Source organism: Nomascus leucogenys, chromosome 9, assembly GCF_006542625.1.
Source record: "Nomascus leucogenys isolate Asia chromosome 9, Asia_NLE_v1, whole genome shotgun sequence".
Classification (NCBI taxonomy): Eukaryota; Metazoa; Chordata; class Mammalia; order Primates; family Hylobatidae; genus Nomascus; species Nomascus leucogenys.
Window position 1 is genome coordinate 18,920,449 of NC_044389.1, and position 16,652 is coordinate 18,937,100.

Here is a 16,652-nt window from a genome sequence, read left to right on the forward strand (position 1 = left end):
TTCCCCAGAATCCCCAAAATCCATTGTATCATTCTTATGCCTTTGCATCCTCATAGCTTAGCTCCCAATTATAAGTGAGAACATACGATATTTGGCTTTCCATTTCTGAGTTACTTCACTTAGAATAATAGTCTCCAGTTCCATTCATGTTGCTGTGAATGCCATTAACTCATTCCTTTTTATGGCTGAGTAGTATTCCATCCTGTATATACACCACAATTTTTTATCCACTCGTTGATTGATGTTGATGGACATTTGGGCTGGTTCCATATTTTTGCAATTGTGAATTGTGATGCTATTAACATGCTTGTGCAAGTATCTTTTTTGTATAATGACTTATTTTCCTCTGGGTAGATACCCAGTAATGGGATTGCTGGATCAAATGGTAGTTCTACTTTTAGTTCTTTAAGGAATCTCCACACTGTTTTCCACAGTAGTTGTACTAGTTTACATTCCCAGCAGCAGTGTAGAAGTGTTCCCTTTTCACTGAATCCACACCAACATCTATTATTATTATTTTTTGATTATGGCCATTGCAGGAGTAACGTGGTATTAGATTTGGATTTCCTGATCATGAGTGATGTTGAGCATTTTTTCACACATTTGTTGGCCATTTGTATATCTTCTTTTGAGAATTGTCTATTTATGTCCTTAGACTACTTTTTGATGGGATTGTCTATTTTTTATTGCTAATCTGTTTAAGTTCTTTGTAGATTCTAGATATTAGTCCTTTGCCAAATGCATAGATTGTGAAGACTTTCTCCCTGTTTATTCTGCTGACTGTTCCTTTTGCCATGCAGAAGCTCTTTAGTTTAATTGAGTCCCATCTATTAATCTTTGTTTTTGTTGCATTTGCTTTTGGGTTCTTGGTCATGAAGTCTTTGCCTAAGACAATGTCTAGAAGGGTTTTTCCAATGTTATCTTCTAGAATTTTTATAGTTTCAGGTCTTAGATTTAAGTCCTTGATCCATCTTGAGTTGATTTTTTTGTGTGTGAGAGATGAGTATACAGTTTCATTCTCCTACATATGGCTTGACAATTATCCCAGCACCACTTGTTGAATAGGGTGTCCTTTCCCCACTTTATGTTTTTGTTTGCCTTGTTGAAGATCAGTTGGCTGTAACTATTTGGGTTTATTTCTGGGTTCTCCATTCTGTTCCATTGGTCTATGTCCCTATTTTTATGCCAGTACCATGCTGTTTTGGTGCCTATGGCCTTATCGTATAGTGTGAAGTTAGGTAATGTGATGCCTCCAAATGATTTGTTCTTTTTGCTTAGTCTTGCTTTGGGCGTGTGGGCTCTCTTTTTGGTTTCATATACACTTTAGTATCGTTTTTTCTAGTTCTGCGAAGAATGATGATGGTATTTTGATAGGAATTGCATTGAATTTGTAAGCTGCTTTTGGCAGTATGGTCATTTTCACAATATTGATTCTACCCATCCATGAGCATGGGATGTGTTTCCATTTGTGTCATCGATGATTTCTTTCAGCTATGTTTTGTAGTTCTCCTTGTAGAGGCCTTTCACTTTTTGGTTAGGTATATTCCTAAGTATTTTTTTTTTTTTTGCACCTATTGTAAAAGAGTTGAGTTCTTGATTTGATCCTCAGCTTGGTTGCTGTTGGTGTATAGGAGAGCTACTGACTTGTGTACATTAATTTTGTATCCAGAAACTTTGCTTAATTCTTTCATCAGTTCCAGGAGCTTTGTGGAGGAGTCCTTAGGGTTTTCGAGGTATACAATCATATCGTCAGCAAACAGTGACAGTTTAACTTCCTCCTTACTGATTTGGTTGTCCTTTATTTCTTTCTCTTGTCTGATTTTTCTAGCTAGGACTTCCAGCCCTATGTTGAAGAGAACTGGTGAGAGTGGGCATCCTTATCTTCTTCCAGTTTTCAGAGGGAATGCTTTCGGCTTTTCCTCATTCGGTATTATGTTTGTTGTGGATTCATCATAGATGGCTTTTATTACATTGAGGTGTGTCCCTTGCATGCCAGTTTCACTAAGCGTTTTAATCATAAAGCGATGCTGGATTTTGTCAAATGATTTTACTGTGTTTACTGAGATGATCATGTGATTTTGTTTTTAATTCTGTTTATGTGGTGTATCGCATTTACTGACTTGGGTATGTTAAACAATCCCTGCATCCCAGGTATGAAACCCACTTGATCATTGTGGATTATCTTTTTGATATGTTATTGGATTCAGTTAGCTAGTATTTTGTTAAGGATTTTTATTTCTGTGTTCACCAGGGATGTTGGTCTTAGTTTTCTTTTTTTTGTCATGTCCTTTCCTGGTTTTGGTGTTAGGGTGATACTGGCTTCATAGAATGAATTTGGGAGGATTCCCTCTTTCTCTGTCTTGTGAAATGGTGTCAATAGGAGTGGCACCAATTTTTCTTTGAGTGTCTGGTAGAATTCTGTTGTGAATCCCTGGCCCTGGAATTGTTGTTGGTAATTTTTTTTATTACACTTCAATCTCACTGCTTGTTATTGGTCTGTTCAGGGTATCTAATTCTTCCTGATTTAAGCTGGGAGGGTTGTATTTTTCAAGGAATTTATTCATCTCTTCTAGGTTTTCTTTTTCTTTTTCTTTCTTTTTTCTTTTTCTTTTTTTTTTTTTTTTTTGAGATGGAGTCTCACTCTGTTGCCCAGGCTGGAGTGCAGTGGCGGGATCTCGGCTCACTGCAAGCTCTGCCTCCCAGGTTCACACCATTCTCCTGCCTCAGCCTCCCTAGTAGCTGGGAGCTGTTACAGGTGCCCACCACCATGCCCGGGTAATTTTTTTTTTTTGTATTTTTAGTGGAGACAGTGTTTCACTGTGTTAACCAGGATGGTCTCGATCTCCTGACCTCATGATCCTCCTGCCTCGGCCTCCCAAAGTGCTGGGATTACAGGCGTGAGCCACCGCTCCCGGCCCATCTCTTCTAGGTTTTCTAGTTTATGCATGTAATGCTGTTCATAGTAGATTTGACTGATCTTTTTCTGTGGTGTCAGTTGTAATATCTCCTGTTTCATTTCTAATTGAACTTATTTGGATTTTATTCCTTCTTTTCTTGGTTATTCTTGGTTTATATAATGGTCTATCAATTTTATTTATCTTTTCAAAGAACCAGCTTCTTGTTTCATTCATATTTAAAACAATTTTTTTTTGTTTCAATTTCATTTAGTTCTGCTCTGATCTTGGTTATTTCCTTTCTTCTGCTGGGCTTAGATTTGGTTTGTTCTTATTTCTCTAGTTCCTTGAGGTGTGACCTTAAATTATCTGTTGGTGCTCTTTCAGATTTTTTGATGTAGGCCTTTAGGACAATGAACTTTTCTCTTAGCACTACCTTTTGCTGTATCCCAGAGGTTTTGATAGGTTATGTCACTATTATCATTCAGTTCAAATAATTTTTTAATTTCCATCTTTCATTGTTGGCCCAATGATCATTCAGGAGCAGGTTATTTAATTTCCATGTATTTGCATGGTTTTGAAGATTCCTTTTGGAGTTAATTTTCACCTTTTTCCACTGTGGTCTGAGAGAGCATTTGACATAATTTTATTTTTTTAATTTACTGAGGCTCATTTTGTGGTCTATCATATGGTCTATCTTGTGGAAAGTTCCATGTGCTGATGAATAGAATGTATATTCTGTGGTTGTTGGGTAGAATCGTCTGTATATATCTGCTAAGTCCATTTGTCCCAGGGTATAGTTTAAATCCATTTTGTTGTCGTTGTTGTTGTTGACTTTCTGTCTTGGTGACATGTCCAGTGAGTGGAGTATTGAAGTCCCCCACTAGTATTGTGTTGTCTTCTCATTTCTTAGGTCTAGTAGTAATTGTTTTATAAATTTGGGAGTTCCAGTGTTAGGTACATGTATAATTAGGATTGTGACATTTTCCTGTTGGACAAGGCCTTTTGTCATTATATAATGTCCATCTTTGTCTTTCTTAACTGCTGTTGCTTTAAAGTTTGTTTTGTCTGATGTAAGAATAGCTACTCCTGCTCACTTTTGGTGTCCATTTGCATGGGGTGTCTTTTTTCACCCCTTTACCTTAAGTTTATGTGAGTCCATATGTGTTAGGTGAGTCTCTTAAAGACAGCAGATAGTTGGTTGGTGAATTCTTATCCATTCTGCAATTCTGTACCTTTTACATTCAACATTCGTATTGAGATGTGAGGTACCATTCCATTCATCATGCTATTTGTTGCCTGAATACCTTGATTTTATTTAAGTATTTATTTATTTACTGTATTTTTGTTTTATAGGTCCTGTGAGATTCATGCTTTAATGAAGATCTGTTTTGTTGTGTTTCCAGGATTTGTTTCAAGATTTAGAGCTCTTTTCAGCAGTTCTTGTAGTGCTGGCTTGGTAGTGGCAAATTCTCTCAGCATTTGTTTGTCTAAAAAAGGCTGTATCTTTCTTTCATTTATGAAGCCTAGCTTTTCTGGATACAAAATTCTTAGCTGACAATTTTTTTTTTTTTAAGGAGGCTGAAGATAGGTCCCCAATCCCTTCTAGCTTATAGGATTTCTGCTTAGAAATCTGCTGTGAATCTGATAGGTTTTCTTTTGTATGTGACCTGGTGCTTTTGCCTCACAGCTCTTAAGATTCTTTCGTCTTGACTTCAGATAACCTGATGACTATGTGCCTAGGTGAAGATGTATTTATTTATTTATTTTGAGACGGTGTCTCGCTCTGCTGCCAGGCTGGAATGCAGCGGCGCGATCTCAGCTCACTGCCACCTCTGCCTCCTGGGTTCAAATGATTCTCCTGCCTCAGCCTCCCGAGTAGCTAGGACTACAGGCATGGCACCACGCCCAGCTAATTTTTGTATTTTTAGTAAAGATGGGGTTTCACCATGTTGGCCAAGATGGTCTTGATCTCTTGACCTCGTGATCCGCCCACCTCACCCTTCCAAAGTGTTGAGATTACAGGCGTGAGCCACCACACTCAGCTGCAATAATCTTTTTTTTTTTTTTTTTTGAGATGGAGTCTTGCCCTGTCGCCAGGCTGGAGTGCAGTGGCATGATCTCAGCTCAATGCAACCTCCACCTCCTGGGTTCAAGCAATTGCCCTGCATCAGCCTCCCAAGTAGTTGGGGTTACAGGCATATGCCACCATGCCCTGCTAATTTTTGTTTTTTGTATTTTAGTAGAGACGGAGTTTCACCATTTTGGCCAAGATGGTCTCAATCTCCTGACCTCGTGATCCACCTCCCTTGGCCTCCCAAAGTGCTGGGATTACAGGCATGAGCCACTGCGCCCGGCAGTAATGATATTTTTATGATGATTTCCCAAGTGTTCTTTGAGCTTCTTGTATATGGATGGCTAGATTTCTAGCAAGGCCAGGGAAGTTTTGTTTTTTTTTTCAATTATTTCCCTAAATATGTTTTCCAAATTTTCAGATTTTTCTTCTTGCTTAGGAACACCAATTATTCTTAGGTTTAGTCATTTAACATAATCCCAAATTTCTTGGAGGCTTTGTTCACTTAAATTTTTTTCTTTGTCTTTTTTGGATTGGATTACTTTGAAAACCTTGTCTTCAAGGTCTGAAGTTCTTTCTTCTGCTTGTTTTATTATATTGCTGAGACTTTCCAGTACATTTTGCATTTCTCTAAGTGTGTTTTTTATTTCTTGAAGTTGTGACTGTTTTTTATTTATGCTATCTATTTCACTGAAGATTTCTCCACTCATGTGTCATTTTTTTTATATCCTTAAGTTGGATTTCACCTTTCTCTGGTGCCTCCTTGATTAGCTTAATAATCAAACTTCTGAATTCTTTTTCTGGCAGTTCAGAAATTTCTTCTTGGTTTGGATTCATTGCTGATGAGCTAGTGTGATTTTTGGGAGGTGTTAAAGAAGCTTGTTTTGTCATAATACCAAAATTGTTTTTCTAGTTCCTTCTCTTTGGGGTAGGCTATGTCAAAGGGGAGATCTGGGGCTCAAGGCTGCTGTTCAGATTCTTTTGTCCCACAGGGTGCTCCCTTGATGTAGTATTCTCCCCCTTTTCCTAGGGATGTGACTTCCTGAGAACCAAACTGTAGTGATTATTATTACTTTTCTGGATCTAGCCACCAGAAGGGCTACCAGGCTCTGGGCTGGTACTGGGGGTTGTCTGCATAGAGTCTTGTGATGTAAACTGTCTTCAGTTCTCTCAGTCATGGATACCAGCACCTGTTCCAGTAGAGGTGGCAGGGGAGTGAAATGAACTCTGTGAGGGTCCTTAGGTGTAGTTGTTTAATGCACTAGTTTGGTGCTGGTTGGCCTCCTGCTGAGAGGTGAAGCCAGCCAGACTTCCTGGGTTGAATGGGGACTTGGAGAACTTTTCTGTCTAGCTAAAGGATTGTAAACACACCAATCAGTGCTCTGTGTCTAGCTAAAGGTTTGTAAATGCACCAATCAGCACTTTGTAAAAACGGACCAATCAGCACTCTGTAAAATGGGTCAATCAGCAGGATGTGGGAGGGGCCAAATAAGGGAATAAATGCTGGCCACCCAAGCCAGTGGCGGCAGCCTGCTCTGGTCACCTTCTAGGCTGTGGAAGCTTCGTTCTTTTGCTCTTTGCAATAAATCCTGCTGCTGCTCACTCTTTGGGTCTGCATTACCTTTATGAGCTGTAACACTCACTGCAAAGGTCTGTGTTTTCACTCCTGAAGTCAGCAAGACCTCAAACCCACCAGGAGGAAGAAACAACTCCAGACGTGCCATCTTTAAGAGCTGTAACACTCACTGCGAATGTCTGCGGCTTCACTCCTGAAGTCAGCAAGACCACGAACCCACCAGAAGGAAGAAACTCTGGACACATCTGAACATCAGAGGAACAAACTCCTGACACACCATCTTTAAAAACTGTAACACTCACCGCAAGTGTCCGCAGCTTCATTCTTGAAGTCAGCAAGACCAAGAACCCACTGGAAGGAACCAATTCCGGACACACTGCCGTGAGGTAGTGCTTTCAAGAGAGCATCAGCTGTGGTATATAGGGGAGGATCAGGTGGTGTGTGGGACACTAGAACTTCCAAGAGAATATGACCTTTGTCTTCAGCTACCAAGGTGGGTAGGGAAGGACCATCAGGTGGCGGCAGGGTTAGGCATGTCTGAGCTCAGACTCTTCTTGGGTGGGGCTTGTTGTGGCTCTGTGGGGAATGGGGGTGTGACTCCCGGGTTAATGGAGTTACCTTCCCAGGAGGATTATGGCTGCCTCTTCTGTGTCATGCAGGTTGTCAGGGAAGTGGGGGAAAGCTGGCAGTTACAGACCTCACCCAGTTCTCACACAACCCAACAAGCAAATCTCACTTCTACTGTGTTCCCCCCAAAAGCCCTGAATTTGTTTCCGGGCAGTAGGGGAGCAGGATTGAGAACTTACCCCAGGTTACCAGCCTCCTAGCCAAGAATGCAAGCCAGACTTTTGTGCCTCCCTACCTGTTAAGTCTGCACACCAGATTCAGGCCCTTTCCTGAGTTCTGTACAGGAAAGTTTGTGTTCGGTTGGAATTGTTACAAAGTTCAGCTGGAGGTTTCCTTCTCCCTGTGGTCTTTTCCCAGTTCCTCTGGCAGCCCCTGTGAGACAAGTCAGAAATGGCTTCTCTGGGGACCCACAGAGACCACGGGGCTTTACCCCCTGCTTCCTCCACCCGTGTATTTCGCTCAGCTGTCTAAATTATCTCAGCTCCAGGTAAGGTCAAATCCTTCTCCTGTGATCTAGACCTTCAGTTTCCCCAAGGGTGTGTGTTCAGGGGTGGACAATACCCCTTTCACACTTTTCACAATTTGGGCATTCACAGTATGTGGGCTGTCTTCTGGGTCATGCAGGAGCAATATACTTCCTTCAGAGGGCCTGTGGATTCTCTTGGCTTTCCTGGTATATCCCTGCAGTAGTTCTTGGAGCAAAAGTTCACAATGCGAGTCTCCACATCCTGCTCTGTCCATACAAGTGGGAGCTGCAAGTTAGTCCTTCCTCCTATCCACCATTTTTTCCTATTTCGTATTTTAAATTAAAACTCATTAGAATGTAAACTCCATAAGGGCAATAATTTTAATCCAGTTTTTTCACTGCTAAATACCTCAAAACTGTTACATGTCCTGCCATATCATTGACATTCTAAACATTTCTCATGAATGAATGTTGATATAGCACAGTGCTGATCTCATCACCTGCCACAAAGTAAAAACTCTCTAAATGTCAAATACTACTATTATAAGTAATACTATTCTATCATTGAGACAACTATGGTTCTGTATCTCTTTAAGGAGTGCAGTCTAGGCAACAACATATTTCAACATCAGGTATCTGTTATCTCATGTTCCTAAGTTCATCTTTTTACCTGATCAATATTAGTAAAGATCCATGGCCTCAAGTGAACTTTACTCTGTGAATTTACAATCGGGAACTTAGGTTGAAAATTTACCCAGTATTATTTATTCTGCTGCTATAATTTATTATTTATTGTGCTGCTATTGTTGCCCTAATCAGTTATAATGCTCTTACTGGACTCTGACATAATAAGTAATGTCAATTAATATGGTTGTGTTATTTTAACATTATTTCAAAATATTTTAAGTGAAATATAAGACTCATTACAAAAGGACTTAGACAGAGGTTACAAATTATTAACTTTTTCCTCAAGAGAAGTATTGTGTACTTAATGACAAGTTCCTAGTGCTTTAGAATTGTTAAAATCTTTGTGAAGCACACCACTGAAGATGAGGTTGAAAAACCTGACTTTTATCATCATATTGATAATCTCAGGAGAACTCTATGCAGAAGGTAAAATTAATTCTTAATATTCTTTATTCTCTAAAACATATAAATGGAGATTCTAGTAGTTATACAACTCAAGTTTTAATATACTCTTTCATTTTCATATATCAGTTTTATAACATATATTTTATAAATATAACTTTTTATAATATTTAGGCCTTTTCCTTTGAGCAAAATTAGTAAAGTCTTCTTACAGTAGCATAAGTCAGAAAAACAAAACAAAACAAAAACCCTTGTATCTCTAGGGGGCATAGGAGACCAGGATCTAAATACTTCGAAAAGGTTTTCAGGCTAACAATATGTCCATTTTGAAGTCACATGTTAACTTTAATTCTAAATGTATGCTAGAATCCATTCCTAATACTGACAAAACTTGTACAATTTTAATTCTGTTCATAAGGTGAGAGTTCAATGTGGGAAATTTGAAAAGGAAATAGCCATAAATATTTTCTACTTTTGAGACTTTGATTTTTATCCCAATGAATTATTCATTTGTTGGAGACATTAAGTACTGATTAGTAGGTGAACCATATAATTGCTTGTGCAAACAGGGACACTTAGAGAGTAAAAGAGGGGCTCTATTAATAATTGTTTGGACAACAATGTAAATCAGGACTTTCCAAACAAACCAATACCTGTGGACTCCCTATTAGAAAGCTTTATAGTGAGATTGCCCAATGTGTAAGATTAGTGTGCGAGTGGAAGGTAGGCAGTGTACATGGGTATGTTGTTTAGGAACATTAGCAATATTATCAGGCTGTAGGATGAAGAATCCAGGGAGGACACTTAGCATTAGCAAGAGTGAACATACAAAGAAGGAAGCTACAGCAATAAAGCTTTTCTAAAATAAACATCTTAGGGAATTTGTTGAAATTAAACATATAAGTTTTAACTGTGTTTTAGTTGAATAGTTAACTATAAATTTTCTACCAAAACATCTATAATTAAAATTATAAAAGTGAAAGACACAGAATTAATCTTATTTTATACTTTTAATTCTATAATAGGATGATTTTTGCATGAATTTCTTTTGATTTTATTTTTCTGTCTAAATAGGGAAATACCAGCAGATATAATTGTCCATTATTGGAACGGACATTTGCAAAGACATTGCAATATTCTAGTTAATTTTCTAATTATTATAAGGTTATAATGCTATTTTACACAACAAAAAAAAAGTAAGCTGCTTGAAGACTGAGACAATGATTTTATTTTTGCATGCTTCTCTCAACTCCCACTGTGCACTTCAGGGACAAGAATTGAATTAATTGTGTTTCTCATTTCATGGTATGCAAGTATTATTGGCCTATGAAAGGTCTCACTCTTGCTTTACTTACACATTTTATCCCTTTATTCCTAATCTTGAAGTCCATTTTCCCTGGGACCTACTACAATGTTTTAACATGTTACTCTAGCTCTCTCAACCACAAATAGCTCTGGAATGAGTATTATAATATAACCAACTTATCTTTCTGTGAGAATATCATCAGTCTGTATTCACTCACAGATAGCATTATTGAGTCTATTCTTGTACTTGATTTCTGTGAGTAATGAGAGATTACTTTTGCAGAATGGCAGTTTCGAAGTATATCATCTCTGAGAGAGGATGTAAATTGTTGCTTCTCATCATTCTCAGCAACACCTCATATTGTCCATTTTTGTACTGGTTGCTATACGGTTATTCATAAAGTGATATCCCATTTTTATTTATTTACCATTCCCTGATCAGTAGTAAGTGTGTCCATCTCTTCATATACTTTTTTTATATGTTCAGACATCTGTGATTTTCTGGTTTATATATGATTAGTATATTCCCCACATTTCTCATTAATTTTTTCTCAGGGATTCATATTCTCCAAGGCATTCCAGCTACCTTAACAAGTAATGTGCCTATCCTGGTGGTGGAGGGAGATGCCTAGGATTGTTGTGCAGAGAATACTTTGCTGCCCCTCCCTGACAAGCAACCATGCCCCTCAGGGAAATTCCTTGTGTATTCACCATTGCACTGCTATTTTGGAAGACTCTTTTTATTGTAAATTCCTTTGGTGCTTGGGTGTGAAAAAATGGTGAGAATAATTCTCAGGGAATGGGGGCTATCCTGCCCATGTTTTTCTGTCTACTCCATCAGATGCTGGAAGTTTTGTTACTCATCATTCCACATCCATTTCCTTCAAACCTAGGCTAGCACTACTACTATTTTATGTCTCATAGTAGCATTAAGGTACACAGTGATCAACCAGGGCATTGAAGCCGGAGTAATCACACTGGATCCAGGCCTTCTTCCATCCATGACTGCCCATGTTTCTTCCCAACACAGCTCCTAGGGTTGTTCAAGCATTTATTTCTTTTAAGTGTTTTTATGATTTTAAGATCTTCAACATAAAGATATATTTTTAAAATATATGTTTTATTTGGAGTATAACATATCCAGAAAAATGCAAAAATCATAGGATACACTTATATAGGTTTTACAAAATTTTACACCATCCTGATCAAGATATAGAACAGTGATAGTACCCCAGAAATATAAATGATCCCTCTAAGGTACTAAACCCCAAAGGTAACCATTCTGACTTCTATTATCATGGATTTGTTTGTCTTCTTTTAAAAAGTTATGCAAATGTATACATTAATTCATATGTGATTGGCTTCTTTCACTCAATATTATGTTTATGAGATTCACCATTTGTTCATTTCTGTTGTTGGATAATATTCCATTGTATGCATAGTCTAAAATATGTTTATCTTTTCTATTATTTATGGGCATTTAGATTGTTCTCAGTTTGGGACTATATGAATACTGCTGCTATAAGCATTTTTTTACATGTCTTTTGGTATACAAATATATGCTTTTTTTATTGGGTAATATGGTTTGTACATGTTTTACCCCAATATATATTGCAAAGGTTTTCTCTCATAGAGTTCGGACTGATTTATACTTTCAGTTGTAGAAATATGCGAGTTCCAGTTTCTTCACTTCTTCACAATCATTGAGATAGCTTGTCTTTTTCATTTCAGCAGTTCTATTGGATATGCAGTACTTTCTCATGGTGGTTTAAATTTGCGTTTCCCTGATGACTAGTAATGCTAAGTACCAGGTCTCTAACCATTTAAATATCCTATTTTGCAAAGCTCTTGCCAAGTATTACTTCGTTTTACTTGGTTGTCTGTTTTTTCTTTAAAATGCTATTTATTTCAAAATTTTTTATGAGTTAGCATATGTTAAGGAGAAACTTTATCTATTCCTGAACTGTACTGTCCAATACAGTGGCCATTAGCCACATATAGCTATTGGAGACAGTACTTAAAATGTCACTAGTCCAAGATCAGATGTTCTGTAAGTATAAATATATAGTGGATTTTATAAGAAAAAAAAGAATGTAAAATATTTTCAATATATCGGGTTAAATAAAAACCTATTATTAAAATTAACTTCAATTGTTCCTTAGTATTTTTATGAATGTGACTATTAGAAATTTTTAAATTACATAAGTGACTTGCAATACATATCTATTAGAAAGTGCAGGCAGGGTGGAGGGGCTCAAGTCTTGTAATCCTAGTGCTTTGGGAGGCCAAAGCAGAAGGATCCTTTGAGTCCAGGAGTTTGAGACCAGCATGAGCAACAGAGTGAGACCCCTCATCTCTACAAAAAATAAAACAAAAATTAGCCAGATGTGGTGGCATGTGCCTGCAGTCCTAGCTACAGGAGAGGAGGTTTGCTTAAGCCCAGGAGCTCCTGGTGGCAGTGAGCTATATTTCAGCACTGCACTGAAGCTTGGATAACTGAGGAAGACTCTGTCTCTAGGAAGAAAAAAAAAAAGTACTGTTCTACGAAGTTATGCAAAGCTTCCCTGAAAAAGTGGTCTGCTAAGTTTTATCATGACTGTTGGATGTTTAAAGTCATTCGCAGATCAATTATGATAAAAGGACTGCTTGAATTATCACAAAAGTATCTTAAAAATTTAAGTAAGAAAAATAAGTACTAGTTGCGTCTCTAAAAACTTTTAGTTTGTATTGTCATCTGATTACAAATTTATGTTTTTAGATTTGTTTTTCCATTTTCAGCTTGACATTTACTCATTTCAGAGAAACCCTGTGGTTTTCCTCATGTGGAAAATGGAAGAATTGCCCAATATTACTATACTTTTAAAAGCTTTTACTTTCCAATGAGCATAGACAAAAAATTGTCATTTTTCTGCTTGGCTGGTTATACAACCGAAAGCGGAAGACAAGAAGAGCGAACCACGTGTACAACAGAAGGCTGGTCTCCAGAGCCAAGGTGCTTCAGTAAGTCAGCTGGATGTGTCACTCAATGTTTCAATACTCAAAAGAAATTTGTATATAAAAATAGGGATCCAATAAAAATGGAAAGCTAGCAATCTCTTTCTGCAAAATGAAGGCATAATTTGAAATCTGGTAAATAATGCTTTTACATTAAAATGTTATTTTCTTTATCTGTTTTTAATAATACTCTGTTGAAGGGAATAGGGTAATAACTGAAATTATTTATCACATTGCCAGGCAAAGAGAGATAATTTACTTTAAGTAACAAGAAACTTATTTTGATAATTAAGCATAGGATGCCAGAAAAATGCTTGAAACTCTGGCCTCTGGAAGGGCAAGATTGCTACTCTAATGCTTTATCATTTGTAAGACTCATCTCTCCTTCGTGTGCCAACTTCTCTCATGATACCCATTGAAAAATGTGTTTTTCAATTTTGAATTGAAAGTTTGAGTTCAAATTTGTGAGAAGGTAATCTAATTGACTCATTTCATTATTTTATATCAGGCTACACTATCATCAAACTATCAATGATCTTCCACTAGGGCAGGTGAGCCAGAGTAAGGGGCTTTGGTTGAGCCAGTTTCGTTTAAAAGAGGATGTTGAATATGGCTATTGCGGTTGATATATCTAGTAAACCTACCTAGAAGTAGATGTGGTAGGGGTAGAAATTACTATAAGAACTAAAATTAGTAAATACAAAGAGAGTCAATGTTAAATTGAATCCATTTTCAAAAAAAAAATATGCAGGTATTTCCAAAATGAAATTGCTAATAATAACATTATACTTTTGGCTTAATTTTACAATTTAGTAAAAGACAAGCTTAGTTTCATCATTAAGTTAAACAAATAATTTTTTTTCCCATAGAAAAATGCACTAAGCCTGACCTGAGTAATGGTTATATCTCTGATGTAAAGTTATTGTATAAAATTCAAGAGAACATGCATTATGGTTGCGCTTCAGGGTACAAAACCACTGGAGGGAAGGATGAAGAAGTGGTTCAATGTCTCTCTGATGGATGGTCTTCTCAACCAACCTGTAGGAAAGAACATGGTATAAATCATTTCCTAAAACTGAAGATAAGAGCTTGTCAAGCTTATATTGAATATATTGAAGCTTATATTGACATCTATTATTTAATAGAATTTATTTTTCATTATGTCTACAATGCAGGAAGTTGATATTACATTGCTTTTCTCAAGTACTAGGTGATTACTTAATCCAAATGTTCTCAATCCCTACAACCCACCTACGCCAATAGTTCCTACTTTGCATCAATAAAAGGAATTGGAATGGAATAAAATGAAAGGAGCTTTTTCTTTATATGTCACTATTTCCTTTATTACAGAAGAATTTAAGATCATGTACATTATTTTATATTGTGAACCAATGTCAGATATACTTAAAAATAGTTCAATAATTTAAATATATGTATACTTTGATAGTAAGTTGTTTAAATTGTAAAAATGCATAGACAGCACATACTTTCACAATTGCTACTGCACAAGCCTTTAGTTGAATTTTGGCCTTTGGTCAAGCACTCGTAGACCAGAATTTTAAAAACAGAAAACTGGTAAGGTTAGGTCACAAGGTATATGAAGAAAGAGAATAGAGGCAAAGAAAAATTGGGGCTATTTTTCAATTTCGCTAAGAGTTGATTTTACCATATATTCTTCAGATTTGTAAAAACACATTTTGAGATTTTTTTATAATCTAGATTATTAAAAAAGTGTATAAAATAAATAATTTTTATAATTTTAGAAACATGTTTGGCTCCTGAATTATATAATGGAAATTATTCCACAACACAGAAAACATTCAAAGTGAATGACAAAGTACAATACGAATGTGCTACTGGCTACTACACAGCTGGAGGAAAGAAGACAGAGGAGGTAGAATGTCTCACATACGGATGGTCTCTCACACCAAAATGTACCAGTAGGTTCTCATTTGGAATAAAATCTACTCTCACTCTGAAAGCTTTTTCTCATAGAGAAGTGTATATAAGTTGTCATGCTCATTATGTTTCATCGTTTCATACATTTTTGCCTTTATTTTTAATTATGTTGATAGCAGTCTTTGATAATTAAAGCTCTCAAGTAGAATAAATTCATTTTAGCTCACAGAATTAAATTAGAATAAGCCTAATGATATTTAACAAATTTGTACAATGAATTCATAAGCTTTTTGGCAAATTTGATTTCTATTCTAGATATGTCACGTAAATAGTGCATTTTGTTGTAGCAGAAAAAATAAACATTCGTTTGTAATTTTATTCATTCTTTTATTTGCAGAATTAAAGTGCTCTTCTTTAAGATTAATTGAAAATGGTTATTTTCATCCTGTAAAGCACACCTATGAAGAAGGAGATGTCGTTCAGTTTTTCTGTCATGAAAATTATTATCTAAGTGGATCTGATTTAATTCAATGCTATAACTTTGGTTGGTATCCAGAATCTCCTGTATGCGAAGGTAAATTTTTGACTTTAATACTCACAAAATGCCATGTCTTTATCAGCTTTAATCTCTATTAGCTCTGACAAAATTCCTGTGGTCATATCTATTTTTTTTCCTGAGTCCTATTTTAAAAATAAATATTATCTTTTAAATCAGTGCTATTTTCAGCAATCTTTAATATATCCCACCTGAATAAATCTTGTTTTGTATTAGTTTGTAAATGACTATATCTTTTAAATTTATTATTTTAAAATATCTATTATACATTTTAAATCCCTTATTATAATGAATAACTTTTCTTATTGGGAATTATTAGACCTAATTACCCCAATCTGGCAGCTTTGCAAGGATACTTTCTCTTAATTTGCCACATATTTCCAGATGTAAAAATTAATCTCCAAAATAGTGAGGTAGAAAGCAAAGAAAACAGGAAAAGCAGACGAATAATACCCAGAAGTGAAAATGGGAAAAGAGGTTATCTAGTAAAAGTTGCCCAAAAATGTAATATCTATGGTCACACTTCTATTACTGGAAGTGTCCAAACAGGTAATGCAATTACCTGTCAGAAGACATCCATAGTTATTTAAACACACCTACAATTTAATATGAAGAGGGTCCTATCTAGCAGAAGATATGAAAACAATAATTGCAGATATGAAAAAAATAATTGCTATAATGTGACAAATGGTACAATCAACTCAGGTACAAAGTGCAGGAATAAACATTAGAGATTCTGATTGGTATGCTGTGGAATAGCATTCACAGAAGTGATGGATAATATTTAAATTGGGTCTTAAGAGATAAGTAGGAGTTTGAGGATTGGGAGGATAGGGAGAGGCAAAGGGTTTGATAGTCATTTTTTATTTTCTGTAATATGGGATATAATGTCTATTGGCAGGCAGGTGAAAGACATGAAGGTAGAACTTGGAAGAGAGTGGTGAAGATTTGGAACAGGTGCTAGGGGAAACAAATGAGGGCTCTGACCATGGGTATGCAATGGGATTGCCAGAACTATCGTAATTCCCTAAATGCACCGTACAGTAACTTTAAAGATTTTATGATTTTTCATTCGCGCTTGACATCCTTGCTATAGTAGTAGAGAAGAAGATTTTTTAAGCAAATTTTTTTAAAGCATATTATTCCTTTTTTTTTTTTTTGAGATGGAGTCC

The 16,652-nt window shown here is 36.3% G+C and overlaps 1 protein-coding gene across 1 annotated transcript in view; it reads left to right on the forward strand.

The window, feature by feature from the left end:
• The first annotated feature begins 8,641 nt into the window (after nt 1-8,641).
• Nucleotides 8,642-16,652, forward strand: part of F13B (coagulation factor XIII B chain) — a 32,423-nt gene continuing 24,412 nt past the window's right edge. The window contains exons 1-5 of the mRNA XM_003264503.1: nt 8,642-8,750; nt 12,831-13,031; nt 13,895-14,080; nt 14,789-14,965; nt 15,322-15,498. Of these exons, the coding sequence (XP_003264551.1) occupies nt 8,687-8,750; nt 12,831-13,031; nt 13,895-14,080; nt 14,789-14,965; nt 15,322-15,498 (805 nt within the window). The 5' untranslated portion in view covers nt 8,642-8,686. The remainder of the gene's footprint in view (nt 8,751-12,830; nt 13,032-13,894; nt 14,081-14,788; nt 14,966-15,321; nt 15,499-16,652) is intronic.